The sequence below is a fragment of the Daucus carota genome, chromosome 3 (genome assembly GCF_001625215.2).
Source record: "Daucus carota subsp. sativus chromosome 3, DH1 v3.0, whole genome shotgun sequence".
Lineage (NCBI taxonomy): Eukaryota > Viridiplantae > Streptophyta > Magnoliopsida > Apiales > Apiaceae > Daucus > Daucus carota.
The window spans coordinates 47031706-47054127 of record NC_030383.2 but is presented as its reverse complement, the minus strand read 5'-3'; the positions used below and the strand labels follow the sequence as shown (position 1 = coordinate 47054127).

Sequence of the window (22422 nt, the reverse complement as noted above, 5' to 3'; positions counted from 1 at the left end):
CCTATACACATGAATTGCAGGCGGCGACTTATTTTTGAGCACACGGTTATAAAAACTGAAGTATACAACAATTTCTAAGGCTGGGCTGTTTTCGTACCAGATGGCATCTATTTTTTGACACGTATTTTGAAGTATAAATTATAGTTTCATGAATTTTTTTTCTTCAACAAAAATTTAATGTTTGAATTTTTATTAAAAAATAAAAAAATATTGTAGAATTATATTTTATAGAAGTCTTAAAATGCATGCAAACAGTAAAACTAAACAAAGTGCTGAGATTAAGAGGTTAGCTTTGAAACGAAGTTGACAAATGATCTACGCAAACACAAAGCAATCTTACATCTCACCCGATGCAGAATAAATTAAAGGCCTCATTAGCATTACCATCGTTGATCCCGATTAGGATACGGTAAAAGGGTACTCCTCTTATTGTGGAACACAAACTCACATGTTTATAGATAGAAACTAGAAAGACCAAACTACATAACCAATCTTGGAATTTGGAAACAACAACGACATACATATTGTAAGGCTGTAAGCAAAGTAGCTCAAAATACACAAAGAAAAGAAAAAGAAGAGAGCTAGAGCTACATAAGTAGTCAGTAACTAAAAAGAGATGAAACCTTCCTTAACAAGAAGACCAAACATGAGAACAAAGAGACCTGTTCCGATGCATTGTGTCGGAGACATGACGTCTTGTGAATATGCAGAGAGTGTTATTGTTGCACCCAACAGTCCGATGAACAACGAGCTCAGGTTTTGATTTATCATCCTCTTCTTCTGGATCAGGATCACTCGGCTTCAATAAACAGCTCTTATGGGTGTCAATGTTTAATGTACTATTGCTACTTAACAACACGACTCTGATTGATTACTACTAACAAATACAGGTCAACTCTTTGGAGGCCTATTTATTTTTCGTGCAAGATTATTTTGTATTATGCTTTGGCCAAGTGGGAGATGTTGCTTTCTTTAACTCCTTAATTACCAGCTAGCCACCAGCATGTTAATCTCATATTCATTTCTTTAACACTTCTTGTTTTTAGATATTTTACTCGCAGCTTCATATTTTCTATAACAATTTATTTTTCTTCTATTTCTTAATATCTATCTTTAATAATATTCTATCCCTTATCTTTAATACTACCTCCATCCCAAATTAGATGAGCTAGTTGATTTTGGGCACGTAACTTTAAGTGCATTGACCGCCTAGTTCTAAAATTTAATTTTTTTGATTTTTCTTTTGTTAATGAAAATTTTATATCTGGATTTTTATTTGCAAAAGTAAAATTTTAACAATAAATAATGTAGCTATGCGGTCAATAGACCCTAAAGTGTGTGCCCAAAGTCGAGCTCATCTAATTTGGGATAAAGGGAGTATGTCTCAAGTCAACTACGTTTTATAACTTTTATTTATCCTTCTTCAGTTTTTATTTATTTTCATACTTAATCTTGATCCCTTTGACTTATTTTATTTTTCGAAAATGAGTTATTTTATTTTGATAAAAAGTATATATATATATATATATATATATATATGTGTGTGTGTATTTCTTATGAAAATAAATTACTTAAATCTAGGAATAAGAAATGTTAAATATTTATTAAATATGTTATACTATATCCGTCAAAAAAAATATGTTATACTATAAAAAATTAAATAAATGTAAATTTTATTTCTGAAATAAGTTAAAAGACCGGTCAAAACGTGTCTATTGGGGCCGTTTGGCCAAACTTAAAAAAAGTGATTCCGTGCTTAAAGTGAAGAAGTGGATTAGAAGTGAGAAGTAAAAAAGTTAATAAAGTGTTTGGAAAAGAAGCAGAAGCTGTGAGAGAGAAGCTTGCATTCTCAGCTTCTTAAAAGTGCTTCTACTTATTTACACAAACAGGTCAAAAGAAGGAGAAGCTAGAAGCAACTTCTGCTTCTGAAAACCAAACACCCCCATTAATTGTTAGAAACTCGTCAAGGGAGCACTGAGCAGGAGCTGAATGAAATGATTCTTTGAAGAGCAAACGTGTTAGCTACAGCCTACAGGCACCAACAAATACTATATTATCATTCAACATTGTCACAGCCATCTGCCCCTTTGACGTTTTGGACCAATAAGTTTTTATTAGTGTCTTTTACATTGTTCTATTGTTTTTCTAAGATAATTATTCTCTAATATACAATGGGTGACTTTACAAGTATGCCAAAGATTCATTTATATATATACATATATATATTTAATGAATATATGTGCAAGTAGTAATTTGCTAAAAAAATATCATATATTTTATTACTTTTTAAGTAAATTATTTAATGTATTCTAGAATCTACTAACATATATTCAATCTCTAAAAAGATTTGTACCTTTAGATAGTCAACTTTCTTTGCATGATATGAGGTCAACTATCATGATAAACTAGTAGTTGAGGGCAACCCTGTCCAAGACTCACAAGAGTTGGACGGTTGTGTAAGTAGGCCTCTTGGGTCCATCAAGAGTGCATTCATGGGGCCGCCGAGCCGATCTTGTATACATGTATTGGGAAATTAACTAGTCCAGCCCAAATGGTGTTTCTTCAAGCCTCAGAGTACTCTCTCCAATAGGAAAGTCAAATCAAGGTTTGCTCTTTGCATGAGTTGATATATGAGTAGTATATACTCCTCTTTCCCTTCAAATCCTTAACACAAGGGACACCACGGAGGGACGCAGCTCCGGCAAAATAATTTAAGGTTTTTATAAAGTATAATTCTAAAAATTATTTTTAATTTTTTTGAAAAAAGTTTAATATTCAAATTTGTTTAAAGGAAGAAAGATTCAAAATATATTATAAAATAAAATTTTATTTATATTAAAATATGTGTAAGAAGCATTTGTTTAATTTTTTTTGCCTATCCACCTATTCTATCCATCTCTATCTTCACCTTCATCTCTATTTCCGTTCTTCCCATCTCAATTCTCTTTCTATCATGTTAATCTCAATTCCTAAGCACCGCTTCTCATCCACATAATACCGCTTTTCTTGTTTAACAATTTTCAATCAATAAACATCATCTTTTGTTTGTTTCTTCGTCAATAAAGTCTTTATTGAGTTTTGTATAACAAAACTCAAAAATTCCATTACGGTTTTGTGCGATGTGTCTTGCGATGTGTTGATTGTGTTGAAAATGAAATTTATGATGTACCGGGAGATCAGGAAATTTCACATCAACAACATTTTCGGCAGGTGTATAAGTGGTGTCAGGCAGGTAGATAGCTGGGTACGTCTGCTTACCTCTCACAATAATTATATGTTCATGACATGAGACTTCTAAACTCAGTTTTTGTAACTGAGTCCTCTGAACTTTAGTCCTCTCAACTTTACACTATTTATGAAATTACTGTGAGGGTCAACTGTGAAACTACTATTTTCAATGGAGATTTAGGTTTTATTACCCGAAAAATCATTATCTTCATTTTTAATTTTCAGAATATTTGGATTGAAGTAGTTAAACAATCCAAAAACAAAACGGCTAATTATTTAGCTCGTTTATTTGTTCTTCAATCTGGTTACATTATTAGTTGGGGTTCCCCCGATTGATTCTCTCCAAAGATTTAATAAAATTCGCTCTAAATTTGGTAAAAAGAAAATACGTGTCAGGAGTGAAAAATCTGTATAAAAAATGAGAGGGACGAGTTCGAGTACGGCCATGTTAGAGCTCATTTGTTGACAAACTTGTCTGGATCGGATAAAACATCTATACTATAATATAATAAGCCAACATAGGTATAATTTGTAGTCGTCCAAAATTTTGGTTCAGTCATTTCCCTTTATAACTACAAGTCTGCAACAAGTAGAGTTCTATCCCCCTTACACCATTAAACAGTTTCATATTGTTCAAATTACAAACACTTTGTCATGTACCAGGAGATAATAAAAACTCCACCATTCCTTTTCTAAATATAATTTATAATTAGTTAAATTTTCAGGAATGAATATAATTATCCAATTAATATAATTTAGTAAAATTTTAATTTATTAATACTAAAACACTAATAAAATAATATTAAAATTTAAATTATAAATAATAAATATACAATTACATAGTCGTCCGTGCTTTGCACGGGTTTAAGGCTAGTATGATTAAAAGAACGGATAGAATTGTACTTTTTTTATGCCAATAAACTGGGAAAAGATTAGTTGGTTTGGTTTCATTTAGTAGTTGTTGTCGGTGCCTCCAAATATTTATAAATATTGTAATAAAATTTATTAAAATATTTATGCTTTCAAACTTATTTTTAAAAATACGATCGACATTGTAATTGAGATCGCAACATAATTGATTACAATTAATTTACCGGAATCGTAAACAAGATTGTAAGTAAGATCAAACGTAATTTTGAAAATTATTTCTGTAATTTGAATATTTTAATAAAAAAGCCAAAATTCTAACAGGTGGGAATTTCTTATTACATCGGATATCAAGTACAAGTACAACCATTATATTACCACTCATAGTTGTCATAGATATGTATACGTGCAGAGGAGTTGGATGGCATCACGACTTTAGATAAGTTTCTATATGGGTCTACCTCCTTAATTATCCAAATTTGTCAGCTTAACATATTGAACAATGGAAAAGTTAAGTGGAGTTGGCAAGTACAATTTATTTACTCTTCATACTCCTGCAGTGGAACAAATAACCTATAATCGACACTAATATGAACTATTTAACAGGTCACAGATAAGTTATGCGAAAAGGCTAATTTCAAGAACAGATGGATATATAACAACGTTTTCATCTGTGAATAATCGAGGCTCGAGGGAGTTGCTAACATACTGCAGAAAGAACACGAGTTTGAGAATAAAACACGTAACTAATCAAACGTCTAGTGAAGAGTGGAAACAGGGGTGGCATCTTTTGTCAATTGAAGTATAATCAGTTTGAACATGGTTGTTACATAAGTAAGATGGTGCATTAAAGAGTTTAACTTGTAGTAATATACATTGATCTTCTCCCTTTGGAGTTTAACTTAAGTTGAATGCTAAATCTATAACCTTAATAAGCCCAAGTATAGACCAGAGTGGATTGGTTAGTTTGAGTTGAATAAGTATAATACTCATACTAATATATGCATACAGGTTGCTCCAGAGTTTATACCAACTACACCCTACTAACTCAGACTTAATAAAGAAGAGTCTAGAGTCTTGACAGATGTTCCTCACATACTAATATATTGCAAAATTTCTTTCCTAATCAACACTCAGATTATTTTTCCCATATTCAGTAAGGTTTGGTGGAGTTGGAATATTAAGTGAATCATATAGTACTTCCAATTCCAATTAACAGGAATCGATGGAAAAACTCTTGTTTCTTTTTTAAAATATATAAAAATTAAAAAGAGATTGACCAAAGAGTGATTCAGGTGAGAACAATTTATATGCGAGAATAATGAGAAGTTCAACACTTTTCAGATTGTGTAGAATAACTGTTTTGCAGATATTTCACATTTTCAATGTTGTATTGTTCTATTCACACTAAAATGTGTTCTCCATAGAGCGCGATCCTGTATAACATATATACTAGAATCTGTATCTTTAGTCAGTACACACAATAATGTACTGTCATGTGGGTTATCCTTTTCTTTTCTTTTTTGCTATTAAGGGTTATCTTTACTTCATCCACTAGGCATTGTTTATCCTATATACCCTAATGCAAACACATATAAATTTGCATGTCATTGCACTCTCCACAACACATATCAAGAATCATCAAACATTCTCTTGTGGAATCTCATATAGCGTCGTGGTTTTAAGATTCTTTTTGTAAGCAAAATGAAGCCTGGTGCTCTTGAGTTTCGAGGTTCCACTTCTACTCCAAAAAATGGAGTGAACAGAGGGGTGTCAGTACTTGATTTCGTGCTCAGACTTGTTGGAATCATTGCTACTCTGGCAAGTGCGATTACCATGGCAACAACTTATGAGACACTCCCCTTTGCCACACGATTCATTCGGTTTAGGGCCGAATATAATGATCTCCCATCACTTACGTAGGTTTTATATGCATTTTAAGTTGCTCTTTGTCTCATCTATGATTGGTGATAATCTGTCAACAAATAAAAGTAATTATGTATGTAGATCATGGACTAATTACTCTGGATTTTGTCACAACAGGTTTTTCGTGGCAGCGAATTCTGTGGTCTGTGCCTATCTTTTTCTTTCACTTGCATTGTCCATCCTGCATATTGTGAGAAGCGGTGCACGAGGCAGCAGGATAATTTTGGTGCTCTTTGACACGGTACACTAACTGAACCTAGTACAATTAAGTGTACAGAAAACATTAAAGAATACTCCCTCCGTCCCAAAAAGCTTTTCTCGTTTGATATGTCGGGACTGTTCATAACATGAGACAAATGACTAATTTACGTCTAATCTATAATACTAAATATAGTCATGAGTGATCTTGTTGGGTTCGTATTTACGAGTACTTTAATACAGTGAAATTTTTATATTTAATACTAATATAAAATTAAAGATATTAATGATCAAAAGTGTGTGTTGGCAAACGTGAAAAGGAGAAACAGGAAAAGTATTTAGGGACGGAGGGAGTAACTAAGAAGGGTCATAGTCCCTGATATATATACATATGCCAGGGACCCCTTAACCAACACCCCTTTTCTAGCAACCAGGATTATATATAAAAAAGCGTTGGACGAGGCCTGTCCAGCCTTTTAACCGGTGGACGAGTTAAAAAACGTTGTATGTATTAAAATTTTGTTATGATTCTGACTGCTGGATATTCATTCAATGACGAGAAAATGATGTGTTGGTTAAGGATTCCCTTGCATATGTCCAGGACCCAACGAAAAAACATTATGTACTTGCTATAAAATAAGTACTTCATATAGTTATGCCTAAAGTGGTTGACGTTTATTATCTTAAATGTGCACTAACCAAAATGAGTTGTAAATGGTAAAGGTTATGCTAGGCCTTTTGACGGGTGGAGCTTCTGCTGCAGCAGCTATTGTATATTTAGCACACAAGGGAAATTCCAGGGCAAATTGGCTAGCCATCTGCCGCCAATTCAACTCCTTTTGTGAGCGCGTATCTGGGTCACTGATAGGATCATTTGTCGGAATTTCAGTCTTTGTATTGCTGATAATACTGTCTGCTGTGGCCCTTCCACGACGCAGTTCTCATCACTAACTCACCTTATTTCATTCAGTATCTTTGCACTTATTTGAGCTGCTTTTCCCTGTGTAAGTTTTTTTCATGATTTTAAAAAATCTTTCTGCTGTGCTTGGACTGAGGTACCCTGGATTCTGGTTTTTCTATGGTTGTAAAAGGGTCCAAAAACGTGTGCTTTCTAATGTTTGGTATTTGTTTGAATAGTGAAAGTCGATTATTTTTTGTTTTTTACTAAAGCAAGCATTGTCTACATGGTAAGCAGCAGAAGTAATACCACCCATTCTGATAATTAAGCGCGATAATTTGATTTTGAAATATGCCAATCGAGGGAGACATGACAATGGCAATGAACATCAAGTTCAGAAACTGCAACATAAACGAAGCAATTAACAAGCAAGGTTAATATGAGGAAAATACAGCTGGCGAAATACGAACAAAATTTAATTATTTGCCAAGAAAATTGGTTGCATTTGCATATGATACATTTTTAATATGCACACGTATGCATACAAGTTACAAGCCACTTCCCACTTGTCTAGTCTAGTTGACAACATAAATCCAATATGTAATCAATTACTTATATTAGTTAGACAGAAGGTTGACAACTCTTGATAAGTAGAACTGGGAGAAGGAATATAATGATGCAGATATGGTTGTGAAGAGGAGTTACTAGGATATTCCCGCACAACAAATGACAGATGCACCTGCTAATCATTGTTATCTAGACTGTGATGTGTCAAGGATGAATGTTCTCCTTGTCCACAATGTTTAAGATTATCATAAATGTTTGTTTATTAATGCAATGGAAAAGGATATATTTATATTTTATTAATGATTAACAATTTATTAATTTTATACTTAATTAGAATTAAATTTTAATATTTTATTGTAGAAGGTAAGAAATTCTAAATCAAAAAAGATTTAGGATAAATTAGAATAGAATTCGTACATATTGGGTTGACAGAAGATAAACCCACCACTGGGTTATCAAAAAGAGAATTGGAGAGAAGAAACTTGTGCTTCTAGATATATAGATAATCCTTATATCTATATATTTTTTATTTGTTTTATTATTACCATGGTTAGCCAAATCTCTATTATTGGATGGCTATAAAACTCTAACCCTTATAACAATTATACAATTTTGAGTTATGAAAATTGTATTACATACAGGTAGACGCCTTCCTTTAAGTTCTTGAAGGAGACTCTTCGAGAGTCGACTTCTATAAAAGCAACTCCAATGCAATGCTATACTTGGTTCTATTGCTATATCATAGCATCAAAAGTAAAAAACTCAACTCCAAAGGGGTGCTATATTTGGATGCATCCATGCATAGATGCATCCTTGTTCTATATTTGAAACCAAGGATGGATCCATCCACGTTGCCACATCATCCTTGGTTCTATATTTGTTGAGATATTTAATAAAATTTATAGAAGTTAGGTAAAAGTTAATAAATTGGTTAAGTTTGAAACTAGTTATAGAACTTAGCATTGGAGTGCAAGTTTTATTTTAGCACCAAAAAACACTTTTTGGTGCTATATTATAGCAATAGCAATAGATATATAGCATCTAGCATTGGACTTGCTCTAAGCACTTCTCCACTTTTCATAATTTCATCCCCTCGCCGATTTGTCTCGATCAGATTCCAATACTTGTTTTGTTCAATGTCTTTTCCTAGTAAAATTATTTATTTGTCCAAAAAAAAACCAAGAATAAATTTATAATCAACGCAAAAAGATTTAAATTGAGGCGCACCCATTTTTTTGACAGGGGAGCAAGTAGCAAAGACTTAGAGCAAGTCCAAGATGCCTTATATGATATCTTATGTTAAAATTTAGTGTATTTGATAAAATAATTGATCCAACAGTGTCCAAGTGACGCCTTATATCATTGGTACAACATCTTCGAGTCTTCTTTTTGAGACACCTCTCTTTTTACCGTATCTTATATTTTATAATAAATTACTACACACTCTCTTTCTCACTTTTTACTTTATATTGTCCTTTAATGATGAAAGAAGAGTTGACCGAGAAAAGTGATTTTTAAAAAGATTTGTCTAGTGTGTGCGAATGGGCACATGCTAAGCACTAATTTTTATATGTTTAGAAGATTTTGATTAGGGGTGAAAACGAATTCGAATAATTAGGTTTCGAATTCAATTCGACTCGTTGAAAATGAAGATAATTCACATTAATATAAAAATGAGCGAATTCGAGTCCAATTTTATAATTCGAATGAATATCAAATTGGATTTTAGCACTCTGTACTCTGTTTATCTAGAGTTCGACTAAGTTTAAAATACTAATATATATATATATATATATATATATGTATGTATGTATATGTATATGTATGTATGTATGTATGTATGTATGTATGTATTTATATATATGTATATTAAAAATACTTGAATCGAATTTATAAATCATGTATATTACTATGTATAATATAGTCATATAAATAATATGTAACTTAATATAACACTCAATAAATAATTTATTTTAGTCACTTTAAATTATTGTTTGAATATTGATAATTTTTTAATCATCTTCTTCATATTCGAATACAAATATGCAAAATTGATTAATTTGATATCTGTTAACAACCTGAATCATATACGAATATTGATATTAATTAATTTAATATGTACATCTATGACATCTTCAACACTAAACAACCGAAAATATGAGTGATGTATTATGGATAGGTTGCAAAATATTGATAATATGTACACCCGAGTTGACCAGCCATATTTATATATATAGTGGGATAGAGGATACGACATGCATTTTAAGATTATAAAATATAATTTTATAAATTATTTAGAAAAGAATTTGAATTTTTTTTTACTAAACTATATTTTATAAAAAAATTAAACTACGTGACAAACAATACAAAAAAATTAAATAGAATTGAGTGTGGAGGACAGAGTAAAATAAAAGGACACTTCAACCATCAATATACTTATATAAAGGAGAAGCCAGGGGCGTGTAGGTGGCTCCTCTCACATCGCTCCGTTTGATTTTTCTAATTTTCTGGAATTTTTGGATGAAAAATATCAAAAATTATAACTACCTTTTTTAGTTTCCGATATATTAGAAGCAGTTTCTGAATCTGATTTTGTTTCATATTATTTATGGAATATAGTAGCTTGGAAGTTTTAATCTGATTTTGTTTCAGATTATTTAATTATGGAAAAGAGTAGCACACAAGTCTTTCTACACCTATAAATACCTTTATAGGTTGTAGAGTTTTGGATCATCTAAGTTTTAATCTGATTTTGTTTCAGATTATTTAATTATGGAAAAGAGTAGCACACAAGTCTTTCTACACCTATAAATACCCTTATAGGTTGTAGGGTTTTGGATCATCTAAACACAACCTAATCTCTCAATACCACAACCCTGCCTCTCTCTCTCTGGTGATAATTCTCTTGCTCGAATTCTAATTCGGTGGTATCGTTCTTTTGCAACGATAAGTGAAAGCTGTTTATACGGTATTAAAAAAATAAAGGTTGTTGCAAGAAAAGGTAGTTATAGACCGCTACGTGGGAGTCAACAAATCCAAACACGGGTGAAAAATATAGTCTTGACATGATATTGATGGATGATATCAATAAATTAACTATTAGTGATGTATATTTGTTGGTTATTCTTTTATAATATTTGTTTTGTTCATCGGACATGTTTGTTGTTAATTTTTATATGATTTACTTTGTACACTAGAAAATATTATTCATCCATTATCCGTTTGCTCCGTTCAAGCAACTTTTGCGTGAAGACTGTTCATATAGTATTATTGCTACAAGCAAGGGTAGTTATAGACCGCTATCTCACAGATTTAAGTTAGATGTTTTTGTGCAGAATCAATCCAAAAAAAATTGGAGGATGGTGACAATATAAGAACATGATTACTTTTAAAAAAACACAAATAAAATTAAGATTCGTCGTGCTTTGAATTGTTAATTACGTGTATAAATTTATTTTTATTTTTGTCACCATGAATTATAGTCCAATTTTGCAATTTTATATATTAGTATTGGTATTACATCAAGATTTTTATAATATAAATTTTATTTTATCCTACAAATATTAAATTTTATTCATTACTCCCTCCGTCCCACCAGGTTCTTTACTACAAATATTAATATTGAATCATTAATATAATTTTTATAGGCCGCCGCAACGCGCGGCTTCTCAACTAGTTCCTATTAAAAAAATATATAGCTAATTACTATTGACTATATTTCACCAATCCCAAAATTGTAATAAAATTTCAAATCATCTATTAATATATTTTAATTATAACACCCTGAAGTACTAATAATAATAATAATAATATGTTACATAGATTTTATATGATTGACACATATTTTATCATCTGTAATCTAACACAGAAGAGTAATGCTACGCGCTACAGAAAAAACTTACAGAATGACCTGGCAGCGTGAGTTGGACGGAGTATTAATGTGTTGTCGGCCACCTACCTGATTATCACTTCTATTCCTTTTTATTTTCATACTTCTTATCATTTCTGTTCCTTTTTATTTTCATACATCTTATCACTTCTATTCCTTTTAATGAAAATAAAGAGTCTAATTTAAATATTTCCCATGTGATTTTTTTCATATACCTAAATAATTTTAAAAAAGTTTAATTCATATGAATTATATTTTTAGTTTTTATTTTATTTTCTTCTCTATGAATTTCACCTTTTATTTTTTACTGTCTTTTTGTTTTTAATTATTTATGTCACTTATTTTAACTGTATAATATTATAAAGTAAATTGATGACTTTTCTATATTAGACTCCTAATATATAAAATATGTGTGGGTTTTTTAGTTATTTTTTCGCTTTTTTATATGTAATCACATTTTTACTTTTTATTACTCTGTTTTCCAATGTATTTAAATCGGTTATATTTTTCTATTATTTCTAATATTTATGTTTTGTTTGAAATTAATACTTTAAATATATTAGATTCATAAAATCAGTTGAAAAATATTATGAAATTGGCCAATTGAAAAATTAGTTGAAATATGTGATGAAACTTGTGAGTTAAAAAATATAAGTGACAGAAATACATTAGGAAAACAATAATAATAAGTAAAAAGATGATTGTACAGAAATAAATAAATAAAAATAAAAACTCACATAATATATATATATATATATATATATATATATATATATATATATATATATATATTACAAGTCTAATATTGTGAAATTATCAATTTACATTAAAATATTACAAAAATAAAATAAGTGATATAAATAATTTAAAAAAAAGATAATGAAAATTAAATGATAAAATACATAAAAAAAACAAAACAGAACTAAAAATATAATTCAAATAAACTATATTTTTATGAAAGTTATTTTAAAAAATCACATAAACTTTAAATTAGAGTCTTCATTTTCGTTAATTATATTATACAAATAATCAACATAAATACATTGAAAAATAGAGTAATAAAAACTGAAATAGTGATTGCATATAAAAAAAGTAAAAGAATAACTAAAAACCCCTCACATAATATATATATATATATATATATATATATTAGGAGTCTAATACAGCAAAGTCATCAAATTAATCAAGATATAATACAGTTAAAATAAGTGACATAAATAATTAAAAATGAAAAGGCAGTAAAAATTAAAAGGTAAAATACATAAAGAAGAAAATAAAATAAAAACTAAAAATATAATTCATATGAATTAAACTTTTTTAAAATTATTTCAGTTATTTGAAAAAATCACATAGGAAATATTTTAATTAGACTCTTTATTTTCATTAAAAGGAATAGAAGTGATAAGATGTATGAAAATACAAAGGAAAAGAAGTGATAAGAAGTATGAAAATAAAAAAGAACAGAACTGATAATCAGGTAAGTGGCCGACAACACATTAAATACTCCGTCCAACTCAATCTGCCAGGTCATTCTGTAAGTTTTTTCTGTAGAGCTTTCTGTGGACGTAGCATTACTCAACACAGAAACGCTGTTAGTTAAGTTAATTATAAAGTACTGGTACATTCTCGAGCGACAAATGAACGGACCGCAATACACTACGTCGAATTACTTGGGTCCTCGGGGTGGTTTAGCTACCGGGAGAGCTCCTCGCAGGCACGCAAGTGCTGTTGTTTTCTTTGAGCATGGAGTCATGGACTGCTTTAGTATATATGTTTCACTTTCCGATAGCTACATGACAGGGTTGTTGGTTTCATACAGGGCCGGTTTTGAGAGGGAGTGCAACAAGTGCAACAGCACAGTGCCCATGAAAATTTAGGGCCCCCAATCTATTACTACTTCTTTCTATCTTTTGGTATACTCATGACAAATATAATATAATATTAATATCTCTTTAAGTTTTACTATCATTTTATTTAAACACTAATTTAAATCTCTTTAATTTTTACCATTATTTTTACCATTATTTAAATATAACATAATATTAATATCTCTTTATTTTTACCATTATTTAAGTTATATTTAAGTCTAAGTACTTAAGAAAACAATTTTTCAATTGTAGTAGTCTAATTTTGTTTATGATATCATGTTATTTTAAATATTTTAAAATTTTGTTTTGTCATTTGGAAGGGCCTCATTCTTAAAGTCAGCACAGGGCCTCGAAAAAGTCCCAAACGGCCCTGGTTTCATAGAAATCCAAAAATGAAAAATTCTTAGCAGAAAATGAATCATCATATTAAAAATAAAATTATATAAACATATACATATGATTTTATGAAAAATCATAATATGTGTCATAGATTCAACAGATTTTATCTAATGTATTCAAATTTAGCCAATCATCATAATCAACTCCATTATAGATGTTTTTAAATAAGGTATTTATATTTATAATTAGTTAATAAGTATAAAATGTATGAGATATTTCACAACTAATTGGTTGAGCCGTCGGGGTTAAATTTATAATTATTTAAAAGATTAAAAATCTAAATAATTATTACTATGAAATTAATCATATCAATATATCAGAAAATTGACTATTAAATTAATAACTGGATTGTTATATAATATAAATTATTTAAATATGCTAGCAAAAGATTTAAAATCGAAACAAATTTGAATCAACAAAATATACTAAAAATAATCACTAACCTAAATTTGATCAATAAAGAAAGAGAGAATGGAGAATAGCATAAAGATAGATGGGAAAAAAAAAAAAAGAGAATGTTTTAGTTGATTTTTTGGTTTTTTTGTGATATTGATTCTCCCTGCATATGCCCACAATTTTCGACCTTTGTAATCACTCGAAATTTATTATGCAACTAAATATATTTTTCAATAGATTTTTTGAGAATTATATTTGTATTTATATATATAGTTGCTGGTCATTGCATATATGGTTACAAATTCAACCTCTGCATTTTTTCATTTTTTTAGAAAATAATATTTTTAGAGTTTTTATTTGAAAATTGTATTTTAGCAATTTTTTTGAAAATTGTTGTATTTTGCAAAAAAAAATTATAAACATTAAATAATTATAAAAAAAATCCCTACTATATATAGAGGCTGTTTGAGTGGGTTTAAAATACGTGTTTTTTACTTAAAGTAAAAAAAGTGAAGTGGAATTTAGATATTAGTTAAGACTTATAAGTGATTAAATTGTTTGACAAAAAAATAGAATTCATAAAAGAAAACCAGGAATCCTAACTTTTTATAAATGCTTCTCGATTTTTTATATGAACGTACAAATAAGTGTTTCTAATTTAAAACTCGATAAGCGGGACTTTAAGTCCCTGCCCCGCCCAAACACCCTCGTAATGTAATGTGTAGATGACTATGAGAATATTTGAGGAAGAAAGGGCATATAATAGAGAATGACATCCATATAAGTGTTTCTATTTCCAATGTTTTGTTGTATAATTTTAAATGTGAAATTATACATGATAAATAATTTTTGTAGTTATAGAAGTGGTCCTCATTTGATGGAGCAACATGCCAGAATACTTGGATTTTTAGAAAATAAAAAATATCATATTATTATAAAACAAAAGTTGTTCACTACTTTTCAAACAATTAATATATATAGTGTGATTTAATAAAACGACAGAGTTTAACATAAACATGCTTTATATTTATTGATTCAAAGTGCATATAGTTGGAAAATGGAACAGATTGTGATCAAATTATTATTAAATTAAAGCACTAAATTATTATTATTATAAAAATTACTCACGTTTATATGCCAAATTTCTAAAATATTCTAAGAAGCTCACAATAGATCTTATGTTTCAAGTCATAGTCACACATATGTTATTATTATTTTAGTATAGAAGATAAGAAAGATAAGGGCATAAGGCGTTTCCATCTCGCATCAGACAATGAAAAAGAAAACGAAAATTACGTTTAAATTGAAAAAAGCCGCGAAGTTGGCATACAGACCGACCACGTTTCTTTCGTTCTCATGTAACTACAATTTGTAAATAATTTCTGTTATGTCTTCACCTTTTCAATTTTCAGTTACGGTCCTCTCTTTCTTTATCGTCATCTATATATTATTATATATAAAAGAGTCCTATAAATAGTTTTCCATGCATCAAGACCATCGCATAGTTGTTTTAAGATTTGTTCCTGAGTGCAAAACCTGTATGTCCTGAGTTACATCTCAGTTGCTTTCTTTTCTTGCCGAGAAATAATGGAAAAACTTTCAAATGAACACATAGAGTTGCCTCCTGGTTTTAGATTTCATCCGACAGATGAGGAGCTTATAACTCATTACCTCCATCCAAAGGTTTACAACATCAACTTTTCAGCGGCACCCATTGGAACAGTTGATTTAAACAAGGTCGAGCCATGGGACCTTCCAGGTGAGACTTTTATTTGTTTGTATTTTTTTTTTGTTATGTAACTTTTTCTTATTTTTATTTTGAGACTTTGTACACACAAAAGGGATTGCAAAGATGGGGGAAGATGAATGGTACTTTTTCTGCGTGAAAGATAAGAAGTATCCAACTGGTTCAAGAACAAATAGGGCAACTAAAGCTGGATATTGGAAAGCAACGGGAAAAGACAAGGAAATTTATCGATTAAAGAAGCTTGTTGGGATGAAAAAGACCCTGGTTTTCTACGAGGGAAGAGCACCAAGAGGGCACAAAACCAACTGGGTCATGCATGAATTTAGGCTAGAGGGCAAGTATTCAAACAACGCGACAACGGTACTACTACGTTGCTTGATGCTCTGTTTTTCTCTCTTTTATGAAATTGGTTCATGCTAACATTATTCTGATATGATCTTATTACAAGCAGAATGACTGGGCAATTTCAAGAGTTTTCCATAAAGATTCAAGTGGGAAGAAAACGCATATATCACTGGTGAAAACCGGTGAATCACAGCATTCAAATTTACCTGCTTTAATCGATACATCAAGAACATCGCAGGGTGATGGATCCCACGTGACCTGCTTCTCCGCACAATCAGAAAACATAAAACCTCACGAGGATCTGTTTGAAAATCTTAATTTTTTTGTACCTCCTGCCTCATCATCTTCCCCTGCACTCCCAATCCAAAACACCTACTTTCCCACACAATTTTCGCCTCAACACCCGGAGTCTTTCTTAATGCAAGATGAATCCATTTTCAACTATTTTTTAGAAAATAATGGGGAACAGACAAAAACTAGTACAAAAACAGAATACTCAGAAGACACTTGCGGAATGAGTACTGATCTGTCTTGTGGTCAGAGGTGTCGCGAAGATGAAGCATATCCCATCACTTCTGGTGGACCAGTGGACCTTGATTGTCTTTGGAATTATTAAATTATACAATCATTTTCATCTTAGGCACTTGTTAAAGCTATGCTGAAGCCAATTCATACCTAGAAAAGAAAACATATAATATCAATCTTCATGTCATACTCATAGTATGTACACAAATTTCAATCTGATTTTCACATTTGTGTTCCAGTAGTTTAGGTGGGATCAGAGCTCGTGAATCATGTTCAACATATTGTAATAGAACTTAATCTTATATCATCTTATTGTAATATATTTAATTAGTTAGTTGTTGTGATTAGTTTTTCTTCACGTGAATCAGATCTGTTGAGCTTGTTTCGTTAATAATGCTTGATATGTAATAAAAAATATATGTTCAAACAGTGAATGAATGATACGTCTTAGTAGGAATGTAGCTCGGGTTTTCTTAATTAGTTTGGAATATTGTACGATAGGTCACCAACCAACCAGGTGCTGATGATTGAGTAAGCAGTGAGTCTCTGTGTTTTGAATATTGCATATGAATCCCAGTTTTGTTAGGACGAGTTGGTTAACCTTCCCACTCTACAGAAGCAATACTCATATATGCGTATGCCGCGTCTTCTTTGGGACTGAATTAAACCAGTGTGTATGAGCTTCAACAAGGAATAATGACGCTTGTGAACAGGAGCGGATCTAGCACACAAATGTTAGGGGGGCACGAAGCAAATTTTCGGAAAACACCTATATATCTTTAAATTTCTGAGGGCACTTCTATAATTTTGCAGAATTTAGAATGGTGAAAAAATATAAAAAAAAAATTAGGGGGACACGTGTCCCCGCCTCTTCCTAGATCCGCCCTGCTTGTTTGTGAACAAATTTGAATGAAGCCTATTGAGTTTTTTGTCTTGATCACTGTGCCTATTTAGTTTTCTATTGTTTTTGGTGGAACACGTCTCTTCATTGAAAAACAAAATTCTAATAAGAAAAGAAATGGAGACAAATGAGCATCATTCCTATGAGTTGGTTAAACACAATAGTTGTTTAAGTCTTTCAAGTTTCAATGGAGATTATCATGGCATTGCATGGGAGCACAAGAAAGACCGAATCATAGTTATAACAAGGGTCCAAACTTAGGCTAATCTGACGTCTGTCAAAGATAGAGTTAGAGAGAGATGATCTGAGTTAACAGATGTATGCTTCTGTGCAGCTTGTTCATATGATCAAGTGCAGAGTTGTAGGCTAAAAAGTGTAGCGTTGGAGTGGTGTTTTTGAGAAAATCATGTATATATTTTTTATTTTCATATTCGAACTCGTTCTTTGGTTAATAACTTCGCAAGGTCTTGTATTTAAGTAATGTTTTCTTGTTTTTTCAGATTAGCCTAAGTTAGGACCGTTATAATTCCACATCGTTGTTAGCCTAGCACAATAATTTTTGTGTCGTGTACCAAATTGTCAGTTCTACCCCATATATTTAGGGTATGTAGGAGAATATAGAAGGTTCTTAAATTTAAATTTTATTATTATTTAAAATATATATTTTTATTATTTTATTGGATAGGAATATTAATAGTTGTTTCATAAAGAGTTTCATATTCTTTATGTCAAGAAAAGGGTTTATTTCAAAAGAAGCATAACTTCATATATTTTTCTCGATCAAATGCTTATCTATTTACACACTAGTTAATAAGGCCCTTAATTCTACACAACCTTCTTGCCCACGGGCCTGGGAGACTGCACGCATAAAATGTCACATTTATCTACACGTTGAAACTTTGAGGGCCCAGTTTTGGGTTCAGTTATCCCAGCCCAAACCAATCTGAAAATTGGGCTAAATTTATATGTGCGAGATATTTGATTGGTGTTGTAAACTTGTAATAAATATTTATATTTGAAAAGTATCTTTGATATCGTAATCAAGGTACACGTTGCTGAGCAAAAATGGGTCAAGTGGGGAAGGATATATTGAATAGAGTAATAAAAGAGGGATTGAAAGAAGTGGTGGGTAGCAGTGGGTTTATAACAGAATTTAAGTGAGGGAACCCCACCCAGTCCAGCCCACTGTCAAATCTATATCTTCATTGCCAATACACAAATCTTTCCGCCTTCAAACCTTTGTCTGGTTCCACAAATCAACTTTAACTTCATTTTGTTTATTACTCCCTCCGTCCCACCAGGTTCTTTACAGTTTCCTTTTTTGGATGTCCCATCCAATTCTTTACATTCCAAAACTTACCAAATATAGTCAATGGGTCCCACCATTTCCCAACTTTTCCTCCTTTTTCACACTACTTTTACTCCCTTTTCACACTACTTTTACTCCACTATCTCTCTTTTATTCATTAAAAATTGATGGGTCCCACCACTTCACCCACTTTTCTTCCTCTTTTCCACTACTTTATACATATTTCTTAACCTCCGTGCCCAAATCAAACGTAAAAAATTGGCTGGGACGGAGGGAGTAAAAAGAAAACCCTTTAACTTCATTATTGTGGACCTCCTCTTTGTCTTTTTATTTACGTTACCGCTTGCCAGACCCGCACAAATTATACTGCATTTTCGCAGCTAAAATATATTACTCTCTTGGTCCCAATCTTTCAATTTATATTTTGTTTTTTCAATATTTAATCAAATTGTTTATCTTTCAAAACTGTCAAATATAGTAAATTTTTATGGGTCTTTTTAATGTGTGCCCAAGGCAGACAATAAACACTAAATTTGATGAGTTTGGTGGATTTTTATTGGTGGATTTGGTGTAAATTATGCAGGGGGGCCATCCATATTTATGATTGGAGGACCAATAAAAATGCATCATTCTCATGAAAGTTAGCGCTTAGTGTATGCCCATAGGCACATCACAGAAAAACCGAATTTTTATAACATAAAAATATCTAACTGGTTCATTACTATCATCACTTTTTTTATTTTTTCATAATACTTTACTTATTTTCTTAATCTCCGTGTACAACTCACATATAAACATTTGAGTGCAATGGAGTGAGTAATACATATTAAAAAGTAACTCTAATAATGTCTTGTATAGATATTTCAAGAATTGTTGGAGGACTATATTAATAACTAGTGTCCTAATGATTTATAACGTTGTTTATGAACTCCACCGTGTTTGAATTTTACAAATGTGTTTGATACATAATCTGCACCAATTCGACTAAATCTTATCGCTCTCAAATTTTCGGATTTTGTTCTGATATTTTTTTCAAAATCCTTAATATATTCAGGTTGGATTTCAGTTTTGGTCAAATTGTTTCGCACCCGATCCCCCAATCGAAATCCATTTCAAATCCAACTGAACCTAAAACATAAAATAAAAGTTAGTTTTCACGTATAAGTGATAAACATTATCTTAAATTAAGGCAAACGAACCCATTATATATATGCTTATTTATAATAATTTACTGCGCATATCATTTATTTATTTGATGGAAATAGGATTTTGATCGATGAATATTGATTATTAAATTTTTTACGACTAAATTATTTTATTATAAATTTTCCAATATAATAACTGTGAATAGTGATATTGTTGAAATTGTGGTTGCTCATATTGAGGTTGATAATGTTGTTGCTCATATAACACATATTGTTGCATTGGCAATTTTTTATAGTGTTGTTGCTGAGATTGTTGTGAATCATGATGTGAGAAATCCTGAAAATTATCACTTGTCCCAATTGAGCCTTTGGAGAATTTTAAATTATGTACGAGCATTCATAAGTATAGTGATCCTGAACACCGCAAACTTGGCAGAAGCTGTAAATTTTAGGAGCAACTTCTGATATCTCATTGATATTTATTAGGCGCATAGTGGGTTATGTATCTCTCTCGAGTATTAACGCTCTAAGAAATCTAATGATGTTCTCACAATCAAATTTATTCTTCTAATTTTATGTGTACATCTAGTAGTACATCTCTCAATCATACTCATATTCGCACAAAATTAATTTATGACATCAGCCGATTAGACAAATTAATATTGAAATATGATCAATTAGAATTACGCATAATCAATCAAATCATAATGTAAATCATGCCAATATTATAGTGCAAATATGGATTCTTCTTGAGCCCTAAAATACAACTACTCAACAAATAACTAAACAATTAAAAGAACTAATGTAATAAAAAGACATAATTTAACTAACAAGAATAGAGAAGAGAACTATAGAAGAAACTTGTAATTTTCAACGCTCCAGCAAGAAGAGTATCAATGGCCTCTCACATAGCCTCCCTCCTCTCTCTCCCTATGTCTAACCCTAGTTCTATATCTGATCCAATAGTCTACGATGAAAAATACTGATCATGTATTTAATAACAAGAGTATTTTTAATGTTTAAATTAATACACAAGTAGAATTTAATATCAAGTAGGATTTCGTATCAAAAATCATAGTTATATTTTGTGCTTTAGTTTACGTGCTTCAGTTTACGGGTTTTTCTAAATGGATTTTGCTTTTTGGGCTATATATCTTTGAATTAAAGAGAACTCAACAAGTTTCACGTGGACCGTAAGATCGTAAAAATTCGATATCCAGATTCAAAATATAGCCCAAATAATGTAGAATTCCGTTATTGCCCAATAAATCCTATTTTCCATCTAATTTCTCTCCATAGTAAATTTTTTTTCTCGAATACTTCTCAACTTAGAAATTCTTTATTCCCTATAATAATATATTTAAATATATTATATAAAAATTCAAATTAATACAAAATATACTTAAATGTGAGAATAAGATTATATAAAAGATATATAAAAATATATAATTTTACCAAAAACATATTGCATAGTATATATTTGTTCAATTAATATTTCTTATAAAATAATTTTTATATAATTTTATATATTGAATCTGTTATAAGATATTTGGGTCGATCGTCTCTCATTATTACTTTCTATAAGGTGCAATTCATTGAACTTTTGTCATGCATTATACATATGTATATGTACATATATGTATATGTATATTATATATGTATATATCTGTGTGTATGTATATATATCAAACATAATAAATTATTAATAAATTTCATAATATTTTTAATTTTATTAAATATCTTTCATAAATGCAATATGAAAGAATTACAACTATTAATTAAAGAAGTATCATAAAATAATTATTTATTTGTAAAACATATAATAAAATGGACATTGGGTTTTATATCAAACTGGCCACCCACTACGTCAAAATGTCTCATTTTACCCACCCATCTCATCAGGGATTCGTTTGAGCCACTGTAAACAAAACATATATCATTTTACCCACAATACTATTCATACATTTTTATTTAATCATTTATAAAAAATTAACCATTTGTTTTTTTGCTACAAAACCACCTCGAGTACCTTCATAATTGTCTCTAGTATTTATCAAAATAATTTGGAATTAATAAAGCAACATAGCTATTTATTAAAAAAATATTTAGTAATAAATATATATTTATGTGATCACCCTAAGTATGTTGCTTTAAAAATTTCTAAATTATTTTGATAAATAATAGAGACAATTATGAAGGTACTCGAGGTGGTTT

General features: G+C 30.4%; 3 protein-coding genes across 3 annotated transcripts; 2 read left to right on the top strand and 1 right to left on the bottom strand.

The window, feature by feature from the left end:
* Positions 1-405: 405 nt before the first annotated feature.
* LOC108212564 (uncharacterized) lies at positions 406-801 on the bottom strand (the record flags this gene model as incomplete). The annotated part of the gene is made up of 1 exon (XM_017384288.2): positions 406-801. A coding segment is annotated over one exon (195 nt), but the record flags the coding sequence as incomplete, so codon positions are not given.
* Positions 802-5679: 4878 nt separating this feature from the next.
* Positions 5680-7392, top strand: LOC108213560 (casparian strip membrane protein 1). The gene is made up of 3 exons (XM_017385365.2): positions 5680-6014; positions 6139-6262; positions 6943-7392. The coding sequence occupies exons 1-3, from the start codon at positions 5800-5802 to the stop codon at positions 7168-7170; spliced, it is 567 nt and encodes a 188-aa protein (XP_017240854.1). The 5' UTR covers positions 5680-5799; the 3' UTR covers positions 7171-7392.
* Positions 7393-15708: 8316 nt separating this feature from the next.
* On the top strand, positions 15709-17197 carry LOC108213449 (NAC domain-containing protein 92). Its single transcript, XM_017385242.2, has 3 exons — positions 15709-15995; positions 16078-16343; positions 16435-17197. Exons 1-3 carry the CDS (start codon positions 15824-15826, stop codon positions 16942-16944), a joined length of 948 nt encoding a protein of 315 aa, XP_017240731.1. The 5' UTR covers positions 15709-15823; the 3' UTR covers positions 16945-17197.
* Positions 17198-22422: the final 5225 nt, after the last annotated feature.